The sequence below is a fragment of the Tachypleus tridentatus genome, chromosome 1, assembly GCF_004210375.1.
Source record: "Tachypleus tridentatus isolate NWPU-2018 chromosome 1, ASM421037v1, whole genome shotgun sequence".
Classification (NCBI taxonomy): domain Eukaryota; kingdom Metazoa; phylum Arthropoda; class Merostomata; order Xiphosura; family Limulidae; genus Tachypleus; species Tachypleus tridentatus.
Genome location: NC_134825.1, coordinates 184011615 through 184028759, shown reverse-complemented (window position 1 = coordinate 184028759; position 17145 = coordinate 184011615). Strand labels below are relative to the sequence as shown.

The following is a 17145-nucleotide window of genomic DNA, read 5'->3' as shown; positions in this document are numbered from 1 at the left end:
AGCAATTTCGAATGCAATATCATATGAAGCTTCCACTACGGTTGCACTCTGCTGCTGAAACGACCCACTTCTATCGATTCTTTGGCTTTTAAGACACCGTTCATGCAGTTTGAAGAAATCCAAACCATTCTTTGCATGTTCTGGATGTTTCGTCTCGAGATGACGCTTGAGTTTTGATGGTTTCATTGACTCTGCACTCAGGACAGCATGGCACAAAACACACTGTGGTTTCTCGATGCCGTCGTTGGCGAGCAGTGGTGAAGCCAATGTTGAGGTAGCATTCTGAGTATCTGCGCCGTTTAGCCATGGACACAACTCACCTCTACTGCTTACTTATCTCCTTGTTAAAATAAAATAAAAATGTTGAATAATGAACGCTTTGGCAACTATAGATCTTACACTGACTACTTGTGGGGGGTGCAGGTAGAGTAATGATGGGGTAAGTATTGGGAGGGAAGGGAGCGTGGCCAGTCGCGTCATCCACCAATCAGCAACGGACATGTGACTCACGTGTCGACAGGTAGAGTAATGATGGGGTAAGTATTGGGAGGGAAGGGAGCGTGGCCAGTCGCGTCATCCACCAATCAGCAACGGACATGTGACTCACGTGTCGACAGGTAGAGTAATGATGGGGTAAGTATTGGGAGGGAAGGGAGCGTGGCCAGTCGCGTCATCCACCAATCAGCAACGGACATGTGACTCACGTGTCGACAGGTAGAGTAATGATGGGGTAAGTATTGGGGTTGAAGGGAGCGTGGCCAGTCGCGTCATCCACCAATCAGCAACGGACATGTGACTCACGTGTCGACAGCGAGCACACACACACTTAATCACAGCTAAACAGACACACAAGCATACGTACATGCGCGTGCACTCACATACTCGCTACTCACTATTACACACATACATACAGTTGCAGACACATACACATTCACACAGGCACATTCACTCACAGGCACGCATACATACACCCATAATATCACCTAATGACATTGAACTAACGTAGCACACGTTTTGCTTTGCACCGAAACAAAAAAAAATGTAAGAGCATGAAAATGTAATTGATGAAATAAAATTAATGTTATCCAAGTTACTTCTAACAAGGCTACGCGACTCCCTTGCCAAGGCTTCACGACTCCCCTGCCAAGGCTTTGCGACCCCCTGCCAAGGCTTCGCGACCTCCTTGGGGGTCGCGACCCACCGGTTGGGAACCCCTGCTATAAAGCACATTCGGACATATCTGGAACTGTTTTTTTTAGAAATATTGCAATTTTCAAGTTTCCTAATTTGTCCTCATTACTCACAGCTAATATCTTTGTTATTCAAACTCTAAGTCTTTCAGGTAGAAACTGAATAATTAGTTAAAGCTGTGTTGATGTTACCTTACAATAAGAAGTAAACTCTGTAGTTAACTACCTTTAATTAAAGATGAATAATTTGTTTGTTTTGTTTCGTGAATTCACGTAACGCTATGCATGTGAGTCACCCCTCACTAATTTTCAACTGAAACACTAAACAAAAAGCAGCCAGCACCACTGCCACTATTGAACAACTTTAGTTACTATACATTTTTTATCAAACCAAATATCTTCGTAAACCGAAACTTAAGATTACGTTGGTTGTTACAGATAATTAAGTCCACTTACCTTAAGTTCTCGTCTTGTCTTGAATTAAGCACAAAGCTACACAATGGGCTATCTGTGCTCTGCCCACCACGGGTATCGAAACCCGGGTTTTAGCGTTGTAAGTACACAGGCATACCGCTGAGCCACTGGGGGGCTAAAATTGAGGTATTGAAGACATATGTAAAGTCATTGTAGGTTCCACCGAGATATGAACTACTTAAGTTCTCATTAAACATGTTAGGGTGCTCTGTTTCGTTAACTGGGTGTCTTCGTTGTTAACGATCTTCTCGGTCGTCAACCCAATAATACCTCAAGAGTAGTTAGTCCTAAGTTGAGTTATGTAGCTAACAGTATAAACAATCAATGTAATAAAAGTATAATAATTAAAATAATTGGACATGTTATACATTATAATCAACACTGTTTACGAAACAAAAGTGTCATTACATGCGTAACACTTAAACAATAGTTGTTAACTTCAAGTATCGTACCAAACATGCTCGCCCTTTCAGCCGTGGGGGCGTTATAATGTTACGGTCATTCCCATTATTCGTTGGTAAAAAAGTAGCCCAAGAGTTGGCGGTAGGTGGTGATGACTAGCTGCCTTCCCTCTAGTATTACACTGCTAAATTAGGAACGGTTAGCGCAGACAGCCCTTATGTAGCTTTGCGCGAAAATCAAAACAAACCAAACAAAACTTGAAGTATTGTTGTAGACTAACATAACATCAGTATATTTGTATATAAACAAAATTTTAAACAACTCTCTCTAAAAGTTCCATTAATGTAACTTTATAAGAGCCTCACATGTAAGATAAATAAACAACTGTTTAGGTAAAGTTAAAAATTAACTGGCAAGACGGGTTCCAGTTCTACAGCGAAAAATTAATGTTTGAGAAAACACAAAATAAGAAAAGTTGAATACTTAAATCATAAAATAAATAGCTGTAATACTAATAACTAATATATAATATTGTTAAATGTAATACAAAAACAATGTTAAACATATTATGTTGTATGTTAATCACAACAACTTTCACTTTGACCTCTGTCACGTGGACCAGGCAACAGGACATGATATAATGAATTGTGTCAAATACAAAGAATAAACTGAAGTTCAAATAACAACAATATGAAACTGAAACAGTTCTAAACAACAATAGGAAATTTCACTTTTATAACGTCTTCACGACTCCAAAGTACATACAGCATTTTTTACTGCACGGGACGTGAACCTTGGGCCTTCAGATCGTCAACGTGGCATGTTAACCATTGGACTGTACACAGCACATGTAGGAATATGTATAAGTAAATTATTTGATTACTTGATTTCCTTTTCATAATATTACACCCAGTTTACCGACACAGCTGATATTCGCTTTTTTAATATATGATATTCCACCCACCCACTACCAGTTTACCGACACAGCTGATATTCGCTTTTTTAATATATGATATTCCACCCACCCACTACCAGTTTACCAGCACATAGCTAACATTCAGTTCTGTTGCATATGATATCCGACCCACCCACAGTTTACCGACCCAGACCAGACGGTTATTTTGATTTCATAGAGTTGAATACAAAACAAAACTCATTTAGAACCTTATCTACATATTGTTCGAACACAGAACTCTCCCAAAACGCCATAGCCTACGAGCTAAGATCCTAGTAAGAATGCTACAGTATAAAGGATTTGGGGAGCGTGAGTTGGCCCTGTGGTAGAGCCCTCGATTTTTAATTTGACAACTCGGACTGGAATCTGTGCGGTACCCCAAAATATTCCCCATACTTTAAGCTGGGGTGCGTTAGAAGTGTGAAAGTCAAACTCTTACCATGAACAGAGGCCAATTTTCACCGTCTCTGCAGTACAAAAGTTACCATATTAAATAACTTACTTCACCACCAAAATGGTATATGTGACATCAAATTATCAAAACGAAGAAAATTCTAAATTTTTATTACTTTAAAATAATATTTTTATTAGAAGACTGAATGTCGTAAAGAAAACATTAACAATGTTTATAACCACAAATTTAACTTTTGTAATACAACTGTCATCACACAACAAACAGAAATTAATGACATGTCTTCTTAGAATCTAATGGATTGTAAAAATCGGTGTTTAAAATCAGCTTGAATATGTAATACATAAAGTTCACACTATGATGTTTCCACAAATAAGTTAAAGTATTATCTCGTTAGTTTTTGTCGTTTTTTTTAATTTCACACAAAGTTACACGAGAGCTATCTGCGCTAGCCGTCCCTAATTTAGCAGTGTAAGAAAGGATGAGCAAGTTTAGTGTCTCGGGGATTCGAACCCGCAGCCCTCGAATTACGAGTCGAACGCCTTAATCCACCTAGCCATCCCGACCCTCATATCTCCTTATAAAAGAGTATAAGGATATTCTAGTATATAGTAAAAACCTCATTTTGTGTCATTTTTTGTGAGGCATTTAATTATGTTACTATTTACATTAAAATATAATTATTATGTTACTATTTACTACAAAATATAATTATTACTTTCTACGCGTTTTAATGTTTTAAAAAAAATCTGGGCCGCAATAATGTCAACGTGCTTTTCGTAAATTAACGAAAAACATGATCATCTAACATTGTGTTAACATCATTCCAGAGAAAATGTTTCGATAAGAGAGGAAATAAAAACAGCTATTTAGTTTAAAGAAGGTGGCGCTAGTAGCGTCCTGTCACAAATGGTGTGTTCAAGAATGTTTTCATTTCCTTTCGCCCTCGAAAGAAGTAAAAAGTAAGGACGATTAAGATTTTAACACTCGAAAAGTGAACAGTGGTGAAAAGGATTCAGATAAGTTTCTTTCTTGCATTTTAGTTGGTTCTTGAAGCGCGACCCTGAGGTAGAGCTCTTAAACTTACATGAAAATAAAACTCGGAATGGTTGACTTTTTTATTTCTTGCTAAGTAGTTGGTTCTTGAAGCGCGGCCCTGAGTTAGAGCTTTTGAACTAAATTTGTGATGGTTGGCTTTTATTTTCGTTGTAAATTCATAATGCAAATTTTGTTTGCTTAGAATTAGGTACAAAGCTACACAATGGGCTATCTGTGCTCTGCCCACCACGGGTATCAAAACCCGGTTTTTAGTGTATAAGTCTGCGGACATACCACTGCGGGCCCCTAATGCAAATATCAAACCCATAAATGTATCCGAAGGCAAGCATGGCCTAGTGGTTAGCGTGTGAAAAATGTGTCTCTGAGGGTCCATAATCCGTGTCTTCGTGAGTTTTTTTACACGACTTTGATGCCATGAGCACATTCTAAGAATAAATGTTAAACCTCATTGTCAATCAGACAAGTGATAAAATAGGTAGTGAATGATGTTGATTAGTTATCGCTTCCTAATCATAGCTTACCCAAGCAAAAAGCCCTCGTACAGCTTTACATGAAGCTGGTTTTTCCGACAAACTGTTATTATAAAATTAAAAAGGAAATAAAACAGTGTATTGATCACGTGATGAAGGTATACAAACCCACGTGGTTCCCGCCCTCAAATCCATCATAAATTCGTTTTGCGTGTAGTGTACAGTTTGTTCGTACGTGGCCTGGCATGGCCGAGCGCGTAAGGCGTGCGACTCGTAATCTGAGGGTCGCGGGTTCGCGCTAAACATGCTCGCCCTCCCAGCCGTGGGGGTGTATAATGTGACGGTCAATCCCACTATTCGTTGGTAAAAGAGTAGCCCAAGAGTTGGCGGTGGGTGGTGATGACTAGCTGCCTTCCCTCTAGTCTTACACTGCTAAATTAGGGACGGCTAGCACAGATAGCCCTCGAGTAGCTTTGTGCGAAATTCCAAAACAAACAAACAAATGTTCGTACACTTTCACAATTAAACAGTGGTTCAATAAATTAAAACATTTTTATATATAAAAAATTTCTAATTGTTTATATCAGTTAAAAACAGTAAATATTTTAACAATTTCATTATCATATCGTTCTGTACCTTAGTACATTACATCCAGATAAAACTTGTGCAGTCAGTTTACTTCATGACGTTATTCAATGCGTCCCGTATTATAGTGTCCGATTTATTACGTTACGTATTACAATTTCAAATAACCAGAAATTTTAATTTTAATTTATAAGTTAACTGAATGTCGATATGTATCAGATATGTGATATTTGCCAACAAGATTAACATACACAATTTTCCTACTTAACTCAGATGCACAACAATATACAAACAACAATAAACTTCATAATAATGGTTATTACAAATAACGATTTATACACAAAAGTTTTACAAACAATACCAAGTCTTAAATTTGGTCTGGAGCTGAATATTTTATCGACGGTTTCAATGAACGAATTAATTCTGTGTTGATACACACGTACACTTATTTGAAGAAAAGCTAGCTAGCTTCTTCAACACGCAAGTTTTTTCCTGACGAAAATATCTAATTTCCTCGTAGAAATACTAATGTCTGAAGTTAAGTTACTGAAGTTAAACTGCTCGAACTGTTCAAAATATACAAACGTTTCTGGTCAAACATTTGTAATTTCCCGATTGGTAAGCGTTTATCACAGTTATTGCTTCTGAGGTTTATAGCATACTAACTAAAGCAAACCAACAATATATATTGTCTCTTCGTAAATCAGTTTATAAGCGAGGTTCTTGAAATTTCAGTTGGCATCAATATAAAACATGTATATTGTTGATTCTTACACTCGAGAATCTTCTAGAAAGTTAGAGAATAGACGAGAAATTCACAGCACATATTTAACACTATAAGTTACATGCATTTCTAAATATATGTTTAACTAAAACAAATATTGATATTAAAATAAATATATAATAGTACATTTGTTACAGATGATTAATATCATTATTTCTATCATTCCGGACCCTGAGTAGCACATAAAGAAGTCCATTTTTAAATATTTTATAAGGTTTAGATTATTTTGATAAAATAGTGGCGTCTACATATGACATGAACTACTTTAACCAAAAGAAGAAGAAGAAATTGGGCCGTAATATAACAATTAATTAAATGTAATACGTAAAGTGGCCGTAATATAATAATTAATTAAATGTAATACCTAAAGTGGCACTAATATAACAATTAATTAAATGTAATACGTAAAGTGGCCGTAATATAACAATTAATTAAATGTAATACGTAAAGTGGCCGTAATATAATAATTAATTAAATGTAATACGTAAAGTGGCCGTAATATAATAATTAATTAAATGTAATACCTAAAGTGGCACTAATATAACAATTAATTAAATGTAATACGTAAAGTGGCCGTAATATAACAATTAATTAAATGTAATACGTAAAGTGGCCGTAATATAACAATTAATTAAATGTAATACGTAAAGTGGCCGTAATATAACAATTAAATCAATGTAATACGTAAAGTGGCCGTAATATAACAATTAATTCGATGTAATACGTAAAGTGGCCGTAATGTAACAATTAATTCGATGAAATACGTAAAGTGGCCGTAATGTAACAATTAATTCGATGTAATACCCAAAGTGGCTGTAATATAACAATTAATTCGATGTAATACGTAAAGTGGCTGTAATATAACAATTAATTCGATGAAATACGTAAAGTGGCCGTAATGTAACAATTAATTCGATGTAATACGCAAAGTGGCCGTAATGTAAGAATTAATTCGATGTAATACGCAAAGTGGCCGTAATGTAACAATTAATTCGATGTAATACGTAAAATGGCCGTAATGTAACAATTAATTTGATGTAATACGTAAAGTGGCCGTAATGTAACAATTAATTCAATGTAATACGTAAAGTGGCCGTAATGTAACAATTAATTCGATGTAATACGTAAAGTGGCCGTAATGTAACAATTAATTCAATGTAATACGTAAAGTGGCCGTAATGTAACAATTAATTTAATGTAATACGTAAAGTGGCCGTAATGTAACAATTAATTCAGTGTAATACGTAAAGTGGCCGTGATATAACAATTAATTAAATGTAATACGTAAAGTGGCCGTAATATAACAATTCAATGTAATACGTAAAGTGGCCGTAATGTAACAATTAATTCGATGTGATACGTAAAGTGGCCGTAATATAACAATTAATTCGATGTAATACGTAAAGTGGCCGTAATGTAACAATTAATTCGATGAAATACGTAAAGTGGCCGTAATGTAACAATTCAATGAAATACGTAAAGTGGCCGTAATGTAACAATTAATTAAATGTAATACGTAAAGTGGTCGTAATATAACAATTCAGTGTAATACGTAAAGTGGCCGTAATGTAACAATTCAATGTAATACGTAAAGAGGCCGTAATGTAGCAATTAAAGCGGTAAAATTATACAATAAACAGGTACCACCCGTGTGCCTAACAAACCATGCCTCTCAACACCGAGATAATAAATCAACTTCCTAGTTCAACATTTTTTGTGGGGGTGTGTTTTAACACATCCCACTATCTTTATATTTTGTTTCAGTTAATTAATTTACTGTTTTTCGAAGGATCTTTAAAAGTTCTAGAACAAAATCACATTTATTCATTATTTAATTAATTAATCATTAATAAAACTCGTTAGGTATCACAAATAACAAGTCGGTAATCGTTCGAAAACTGTTTCTAAACCTGTTTTCCAAAGTTTACTAAACTCGTTAGTGAACTATTTAATTATATGGTAACAATTAATCCAACGTCCAGTCCACTTAATGATGATAAAATCGGTATATTTAGTGAACTTTATAAAATAACTTTACTATTGTACCTAAAGTTACAGTAGATACAAATACAATAATTTCACTTTGTTCTTAATTTTTCCTAAGAACAGATGTTTTCGTTCCTATACAACACATACCGAAGTACGTAGCACAAACATTAGACAAACAAATTTCACGTGACACAACATTAGACAAACAAATTTCTTAATTCAATAATTAATCACTAATTGTCTTCACTGACTAAGTCAATAATAAATTATCGTTTACTCTAAGTCATCTCGTGCTTCTATTCTGCTCATATCGATTCCTTAACTTTTAAGGGAGTTTTTGTTAATAAACTATGACCATTTGACGTCAAACTTCCCTCTGGCTAAACAATAATCTAAAGTTTAGAAAACCATGGTTGACAACATTCATTATTATTATTTCTGCTTTAATGTACAGTTTCATTAGTGCTCAAGATGGAATTATTTTATAATGAATTATTGTTACAAATATATGATTTATTAAGCATTGCACAATGAACGCTACGTTTTACTTAATAATTCGTTATTAAAACTTCACTGCCACTGCAGACATTTTGAATCTTTAAATGAGTGAATATGAAACCACATGTTCCAAAAACAGCACGTCGCGTTCCGCAGTTTGGGACCGTGGGTGCGTTATAAGAATCACAGTAACGTCTCATTATTCAATTAGAGTAAAGCAAAATTGGTGATCGGTGCTGTTAACAAGTTGCCTTCTCTTTAGTCTACTAATTCAAAAGTAGGTTCTGATAACCCAGACAACCATTGTGTGTCTTTATGCTCGGTTTGGTTTGTTTTGAATTTCGCACAAAGCTACACGAGGGCTATCTGCGCTAGCCGCTCACAATTTAGCATTGAAAGACAAGAGGAAAGGCAGCTAGTTATCCCCACCCACCGCCAAATCTTGGGCTACTCTTTTATCAACGAATAGTGGGATTGACCGTCATATTATAACGGTCCCACGGCTGAAAGGGCGAGCATGTTTGGTGCGACGGGGATTCAAACCCGCGACCATCAAATTACGAGTCGAGTGCCTTAACCACCTAGCCAGGCCGGCCTTTGTGCTTAACCAAGAACAAAATCTTTAGTGTACCGCCATCTGTTAGTAAACATAGTCAACAATAATCGGTGACAATCTGGATACAAATTTATGTCGGTTAAGATTGGTTTAATTACGCTTTTATATGTATAGAAATGTTTTGTTTTGTTTTAGATTTTTCTAGAAAGTTTAAAAAATAAGGTGTAGAGGTTGTTCAACATCAATTATTTATTAATAAAAAACGTTTAATATGTATCTTAAAAACTAGAATGACAGTCAAAGAAACAAAATGTACGACGTCTATTCCATAACTCGCTACTCACAGAATCACCATCTTCGACACGAATCTTTTTTAATCTTTAGATTAAAAGTCGATTTATACTTTGTTTTTTACGTTTGGGGATTTCTGTAACATGCAATTAATTATACAAATAACGCCATTAGTTGCGATCATTGGGTTCCTGTGGTCAAGCACAGCAGCTTACCTGCTCCTTGGCAGGTCGTATGTCAGATTGTCTAATAATCTAAATGTGATGTGAGTACCTATCATTTATTTGTGTCCAAATGGTAACAGTTTCTTCATCAAATAATTAATCAAATCGGTAGTAAAACTTAATTAGATGTACAGAAATGTTGTAGTTGCGTGATTTTGTCTCCATTGCGTAATGATTTGCGTGGGTTTTCAAAACAGACTGGTAATAACGTGTGGGGTCACTGATTGCTAAGAGTTCGGCTTCGCTTGAAATGTAGAAGAGACATTATTTTGTAATGTTCTTTTCGTGCACGTGCTACGCCCAAACTAGCCGTCATAAAGATTGTTTATGGAGCCAGATAAAATCTCATTATTACCTTTAAATGTCTAACTCATGATTTAACTCTGCTAATGAGTGCCCTCACATGACACTGGGGAGTTATTGTATTTATATATGTCTTTCTGAACAAACTTACATCGATTTGCGAGATATATTAGTAACCAACCTACAAAGAAAACTTCTAAGTTATCGTAGCTTATAGCTTTATTACTACTAGTCTCACTTGAAGACTCAGGGCACGTGACGTTTAGAAACAACGATTCCGGCGCCATGAAAGACAAGTATGAGCCTTTAGTTATGAAAAAAGATTCAGCTCCTAATAGGTGTGGGACGACCGAGTTGGTGACCAGCTCTTCTGAAGTACACGTTCCTTCAATAAACAAGTCATTAACTAACTGAATGACTATTCTTTGATTGATTGTTTAAGTAGAGTTTTCATGATAAAACTTTGTAGAATGGACTGCCTGTTGTGGAGATACAAGTGTAGAAAACAACGTTTTAAATGACTACTTGTTTTGACATCCGTAAAGTCTATTGTAACTTGTTTTACCTATTGTATGACGAAACGATGGGTTACAGAACATTCCGGTTCATTATTAAGTAGATAAGATTTGTCTATACCCTAGTATGGCAAACTATACTCTAGTGTTACATGAAGTTTGCTTAACATTTTTTTAACGCTATAACTGATGAACCGATAAACTCAACCATATCCTTAATTATTACTTATTTTAAATTCCTTACTTGAATATTCATGATGAATACATCACATCAATATGGCCAAAACACACAGACTGTTTTTGTGGTTCTTTTCATGTACAGTAATTTAAAATGAAAAAAAAAAAAAACCACTAGCGACCCAATTCATGGATCTATTAAAATTTGTTGTTAATTTTATCATGAAGGATGCAACGAGTTAACTTCAAAACAACTCAATTTTTAGCACAGTAGACAAATTATACTAGTCTAAAAACCCAACGTTATCTAATCTAACGTAGTGTAACTCCCAACCACCACATATTAAAAACTTTCATGTGTAGTTCGTGGTTTATTCTCCTGAAGATAGTGGAATTAATTCCATCGAAACGTAGAGTTTTTAAATTATATTTTTAAACTTTATGAGTAAATTATTGCGCAACTAAAAACATTGTCTCTTTTGATTTATTTTATTTAAAATATAAATTCGTGTTATTTATAACGTACTAAATGCCGAGTTTAGCGCACATTATTAAGCCTTTGCAAATATGGCGCCTGTCACTAGTGGATTTATGACATCCTTTTTAAATGTCTTTTGAGTGTATTGCCAGTTGTGACTTAAACTTTTGTCTGAATGTAGTAAATTCGCCAGAAAAACGTTTTTAAATGAAAGTTTATATAAAGTACAGTGTCAAAATAACGCAAATATTTTATTACTGTTTCTTATTCTCTACTAAAAACGAAATATTGGAGTAGTTAATTAACGTGTGTTAACCACGTGGTTAATTGTTGTTTTTTTTTCATTTTTGCAGTTGCTGTGGTCATTGCTTTTTTCATTTGTTGGGCACCTTTCCACGCTCAACGCCTAATGGCTATATACGTTACAGAACCTACGCCAACAGACCGGAAAATTTATAACGTGTTAATCTACATTTCTGGTGTGTCATACTACTTTAGCGCCACCATCAATCCAATCCTATATAGCATCCTGTCTTTAAAGTTCAGACAAGCTTTCAAAGACACGATAGGCAAATGCTGTGGTTGCCGCCGAGATAAAAGCGAGAAATTCAAACACCTGTCTCGCTTGAACAGCACTTACCGCTCCACTGCTTTTGAAACCACTGACGTCACTGTTGTGTCAGAGTCTCCACATCACTTGTCCAACGTTAAAATTCGTCTACATCAAATGAAACGTTCCTCGGCAAGTCCTCCCCCCAGTAATACCATTCAGGAAACTTCTCTGAGTACTCCGGATGTCTCAGTAAAGCCCAGCGATGATTCAGACGACAACAGCCGAAAAAACAACAGTTCTATTAGCAACAGCAGCCTACAAATGCTAGACGTTGACGCTTTCGACAACACCGAACTGGCTAATTACGTAGAACAAATGCGAAATCACAAAACGTGATTCAATATGAATTAGCGAAATTGTTCTTGCTTTCAGTCTGTTGTTTCTTTCATTAAAAATCCAACTGGCCTGTTAAAAATAACACGTGCATGAAAAAGAAGGTGAAAAAAAGAATAGTTAGCTTTTCCCTTTTTTCAAACATTTATTTCAAGGTATTTAATTTCATAAATAACCAGCTTTTCTTTATAATTTTTATTCGGTTTTTCAACAAATAAGGGTTAAGCCTACTCAGAGGACTTGAAGATTTGTCTACCCAATAATTCTGTATTAAGTGTTAAGCCTATTATTGGTAGGTATGTTAGAAATAATATAATATCCTAGGTTGTTACGATATATAGTGATGTTATAACGTTTTAAAGAAGCTTTTGGCATGACATAGGTGTACATTAAATTGCTGTTTATGTACATATCGTAATCTACATCTTTTATTTACAATTGTAAATTTATTATAAGGAGAAATTCGCCTTACCATCCAAGTAAAGACAAGGTCATGTCAGTATCTGCTAAAGAAACTTTCTGTTTAAATTTAAGATTTGTGTTGATTTATTATCGTTGATAAATTCAATTTAGACTGCAGAGTAAATATTATGTGTAAATTTATAAAAATTAAACTCAAAGAAAGAATCTAAACGTTGGTTTATGAACTACTGGGTTCAGAACCAAACAGCTACTCATAGCTCACGGTTGCATAAGGCTCATACTAATTGTGATTTGTTCAGGGATATTTTTTAAGTTGTAAACTTTGTAGTATTTGGCAATCATTATATTTGATAGAACGTTGTTTCGATAAATAAAATTTCAATGATGAATAGAAAACTTATGGAGAGGGGGGGGAAATAACTGAGAGTTACTAGTGACCCCTGACATAGTGGCAGGGTTAGGCAAAAAAAAAAAAAAATGGTCGGGGATCAACGACACAATAAGCAAAGTTTATATTTCTAATTGAACAAATATGTCGTTTACGAAAGCAGACTAGTATTAAGTCTAACACAAGGCCGTTAATCCTGGTCTGCTTTCGTAAACGACATATTTGTTTTGCTGGAAATATAAACTTTGTACTTCATTGACCAGAACATGGGTTTGAATCAAAAGAAGTTTCCGTTAGAAAACATCCTTCATATCCACTTAAGTTATGAAATGAGTTTTTCAAAATCGAAAGTTTATTTTAGGCTTAACGCAATGCAAAAACTTCGCGCCAAAGCGCAGCTGATCGTTCCAAATTTGTATAGTCTGATAATTAATATTAATTTCAATGAAAGCAGGCCACGTACTTAGATAAAAACTATAAATAAACCCTGTGTTGTTGTTGTTGTGTTTTGTGTGTGTGAGTACAAATCTACACTTTGAGCTATTTGCGCTGTGTTCTCCGTGGAGAATATAACCTCAAATTTTAACGTTTCAAGTTTTTAAGCTTATCGCTTATCGACCGGGGAGCATCTAGTTTGAGTATAAACAATTAAATAGGCTGATCTCACATTCTCATGCACAAAGAATATAATGTATTATTTAAAATTTGGGTATCCTCACTATTAGCGACATTTCTGGCCATAAACCCAATAACATCCTACGATGTTTGGGCAGCTTAAGAGATTTAGGTTAGCCCTAAATTCATATAATAAGTTAACAAAGCAAAATGATCTCTATAACGAAAATGCAATATTAAAAAAAAAAAAGATTTATCTTAAAGTTGAACGCAAAATGTTTATTAGGAATTTTTAATCTGTAAATCATGGTTGACCCCCTAACAGGAGACGAAGTATCTGTGTGATGTTTGTAGTCTAATAACATCAAAAAAAGAAAAGGATATTTAAAGAAAACTCATACACCAAAGTATTTTAATATCCATAAAATAATAAAGTGGTTGTATAAATTAGTTTATGGTTGGTATGAGAAATGAAAAGGTTACAATTATCATAACACCAAAGTGTTTGTAACAAACAACATCAGAACATTATCTAAGTTCGAGATTATTCAGTCCAGAGTATTAAAAATTAAAACGAGATATTTTCAGTTGTTTTTTTTTCTTTAGGTCAGTATTGGGAGTTGTCTTCGTATTATTTGTTTCGTATTATTTTGTACAAAAAAATTCAAGCTATGCTCATCAGTGTTCCAAATATTTCAAAACATAGTTTGGATGTCTTTTAGCTTCTTGCAGCAATGTGATTATTAGATGGATGTTAGTTCTTACTCTTAGATTATTCTAAATATAATACGTGGATGTGTGGTGGATGCAACAGGTCAATGTGAAATAAGAAATACGTGATACATGTTTATATTTATAGTCCAAAATACATAATATATCCATTTCTATTTATAGTTTATGTTTATCTCTTTATGCCTTTGAAAATAAGTTTATGGAGAGAAACCTAAATGTGTAGATTGTATGAACAGATTTGATAATTTCGAATATGTATAGTACATTGATGGTCCGAACATATACATATTTAAAGATAGGATTTTACGTTTCAAAAACATGGCGTCTCTATGACCAGAATCAGTAAATCAAAATACCTACTTCTATTAACCACAATACCAAATAATCCACTTCTATTAACCACAATACCAAATAATCCACTTCTATTAACCACAATACCAAATAATCCACTTCTATTATCCACAATACCAAATAATCCACTTCTATTATCCACAGGGTCAAATAATCCACTTCTCTTATCCACAATACCAAATAATCCACTTCTATTAACCACAATACCAAATAATCCACTTCTATTAACCACAGGGTCAAATAATCCACATCTATTATCCACAATACCAAATAATCCAGTTTTATTAACCACAATACCAAATAATCCACTTTTATTAACCACAATACCAAATAATCCACTTCTATTATCCACAATACCAAATAATCCACTTCTATTATCCACAATACCAAATAATCCACTTCTATTGACCACAATACCAAATAATTTACTTCTATTATCCACAATACCAAATAATCCACTTCTATTAACCACAATACCAAATAATCCATTTTTATTAACCACAGAGTCAAATAATTCACTTCTATTAACCACAGAGCCAAATCATTATCTTTTATTGATTATATAGACAAATAATCCACTTCTATTAACCACAGAGCCAAATCATTATATACTATAAATTATATAGACAAACAATCCATTTCTATTAACCACAGAGTCGAACAATCCACTTTATTTACCCCAGTCGAACAATCCACTTATATTAATCACAAAACCAGAAGATTATTTCCACTTAGTTTATCAAATCTACGATATTCTGAGAAAACCTTTATAAATATTAATTATATCTGTCTGCATCAAGTGATTCAACGAATCAGTACACTTTGTGTACACGTAACGATCATACGTATGCTTAAAAGGACCGGAAAGGAAGGTGTAGTGATACAAGGATCATCCTGAGCCACAGTAAGCACATTTTAATGTATTAAAATATCATACGTAAGAAGATCCAAGAAAAAGTAACTTTTACTGAGAATTTTCTCAAATTTCTCTCAAGAGTATTGTTTGAAATTAACACAACGTTTAAAAATATCCATTTTTGGAAATAACTTTTGTATATATACTTTTGTTTTCCAAATTTATTATATTTATTTAGCAGAAATAATCTGTGCAAATTTACTGTGTTTATATACATCGATATATGTCACCTAGGCAACGTTTGTATTCACTGTAATAATCTATTCGACGTAAGATTTGTTACAAGTGAACTGTTAATTTACCTTCAGCAAAACATCTTCACAGATGTCGCCACTGTTACTACCTTAAATTCGTAATGTTATAGACATTTCCACCTTTTAAAAAACCCTATTATGTCTGTTGTAATAATCTAGAAATTTGTCATCCCTGTACTGATGGTGTAATAATTTTATCTCTCCCAACACTAATGCTTCGTAAGGCTGTCATTTGCTACAGATAGATATGGTGATATAAAGACGCCCAACAACACTGATACATTTTGGCTTTTTAACACTTCCCTGAATGATATATGTAACAACTAGATAAGTATTTATTCTAATCCTCTTTAGAAACACGTATGAAAGCTTATTATCATTGTTGTTTTTAACGTCAGGCCTACAAATTTAATATCCTAGTGAGAGAAAAATAGGGTATAAAAGACATACAACAGTATTGTTACCTTTTATCTGAAGAAAACAAGCTACACCAGGATATAGTTACGTGCTAATAAGTTAAACTGTGATTCACTACTATATAACCAATCAGAAAGTGCCATACAAGTATAATGCCTATAGAAGTACAAACAGGCATACTAAGTATAGTGGTGGGACTATAAGTCCAGTTATATTCATAGGATTGAAATGTTGCATAATTAGTGTGTGAAAATTTGTGGCAAGGCTTCATGTTTCAGTAAGACCCTGAAGAGAATAAGTAAAGATGTCAAAGTTGATAACAGAAATGTTCAAGGAAATAGAAAAACTGATGTCTTCAATTGTGGTGTTCAGTATCTCATGGTACGTTCTTTAGGAGATGTACAATATTAGAGTATAAGTCTTCTAAAGTTCTCTTGATGAAAATATAGCTACTCGAAGACCTATGCTGACAAAAACAGCGGTCAAAGAGGGATCTTGAAAGAGATGGAACTCCTCTTTGTGATCCATTTGTACCTTCCAGAAAACCAGGGACACTCCGATTTAACCCCCGGATGTAATCAAACTGAAAAGTAGAAATAGACATCGGATCACAAACAGCAAAGTGGGAAACGTGTTATTTATAGTATAGAGTAGAACAGTATGATGGTTAAAATGTAACATACTCAGTGAACCATGGTAGAGAATCATTACATGTTTTGGGCTGAATCTTGGGCAATGTTC

At 34.3% G+C, this 17145-nt stretch overlaps 2 protein-coding genes across 2 annotated transcripts in view; both read left to right on the top strand.

Moving 5' to 3' along the window:
- LOC143232065 (pyrokinin-1 receptor-like) overlaps positions 1 to 12600 on the top strand; it is a 144124-nt gene extending 131524 nt beyond the window's left edge. The window contains exon 2 of the mRNA XM_076467097.1: positions 11716 to 12600. Within this exon, the coding sequence (XP_076323212.1) occupies positions 11716 to 12311 (596 nt within the window). The 3' untranslated portion in view covers positions 12312 to 12600. The remainder of the gene's footprint in view (positions 1 to 11715) is intronic.
- LOC143232069 (inactive hydroxysteroid dehydrogenase-like protein 1) overlaps positions 12547 to 17145 on the top strand; it is a 31027-nt gene continuing 26428 nt past the window's right edge. The window contains exons 1-2 of the mRNA XM_076467131.1: positions 12547 to 12600; positions 15618 to 15721. Coding sequence (XP_076323246.1) covers position 15721 — 1 coding nt within the window. The 5' untranslated portion in view covers positions 12547 to 12600; positions 15618 to 15720. The remainder of the gene's footprint in view (positions 12601 to 15617; positions 15722 to 17145) is intronic.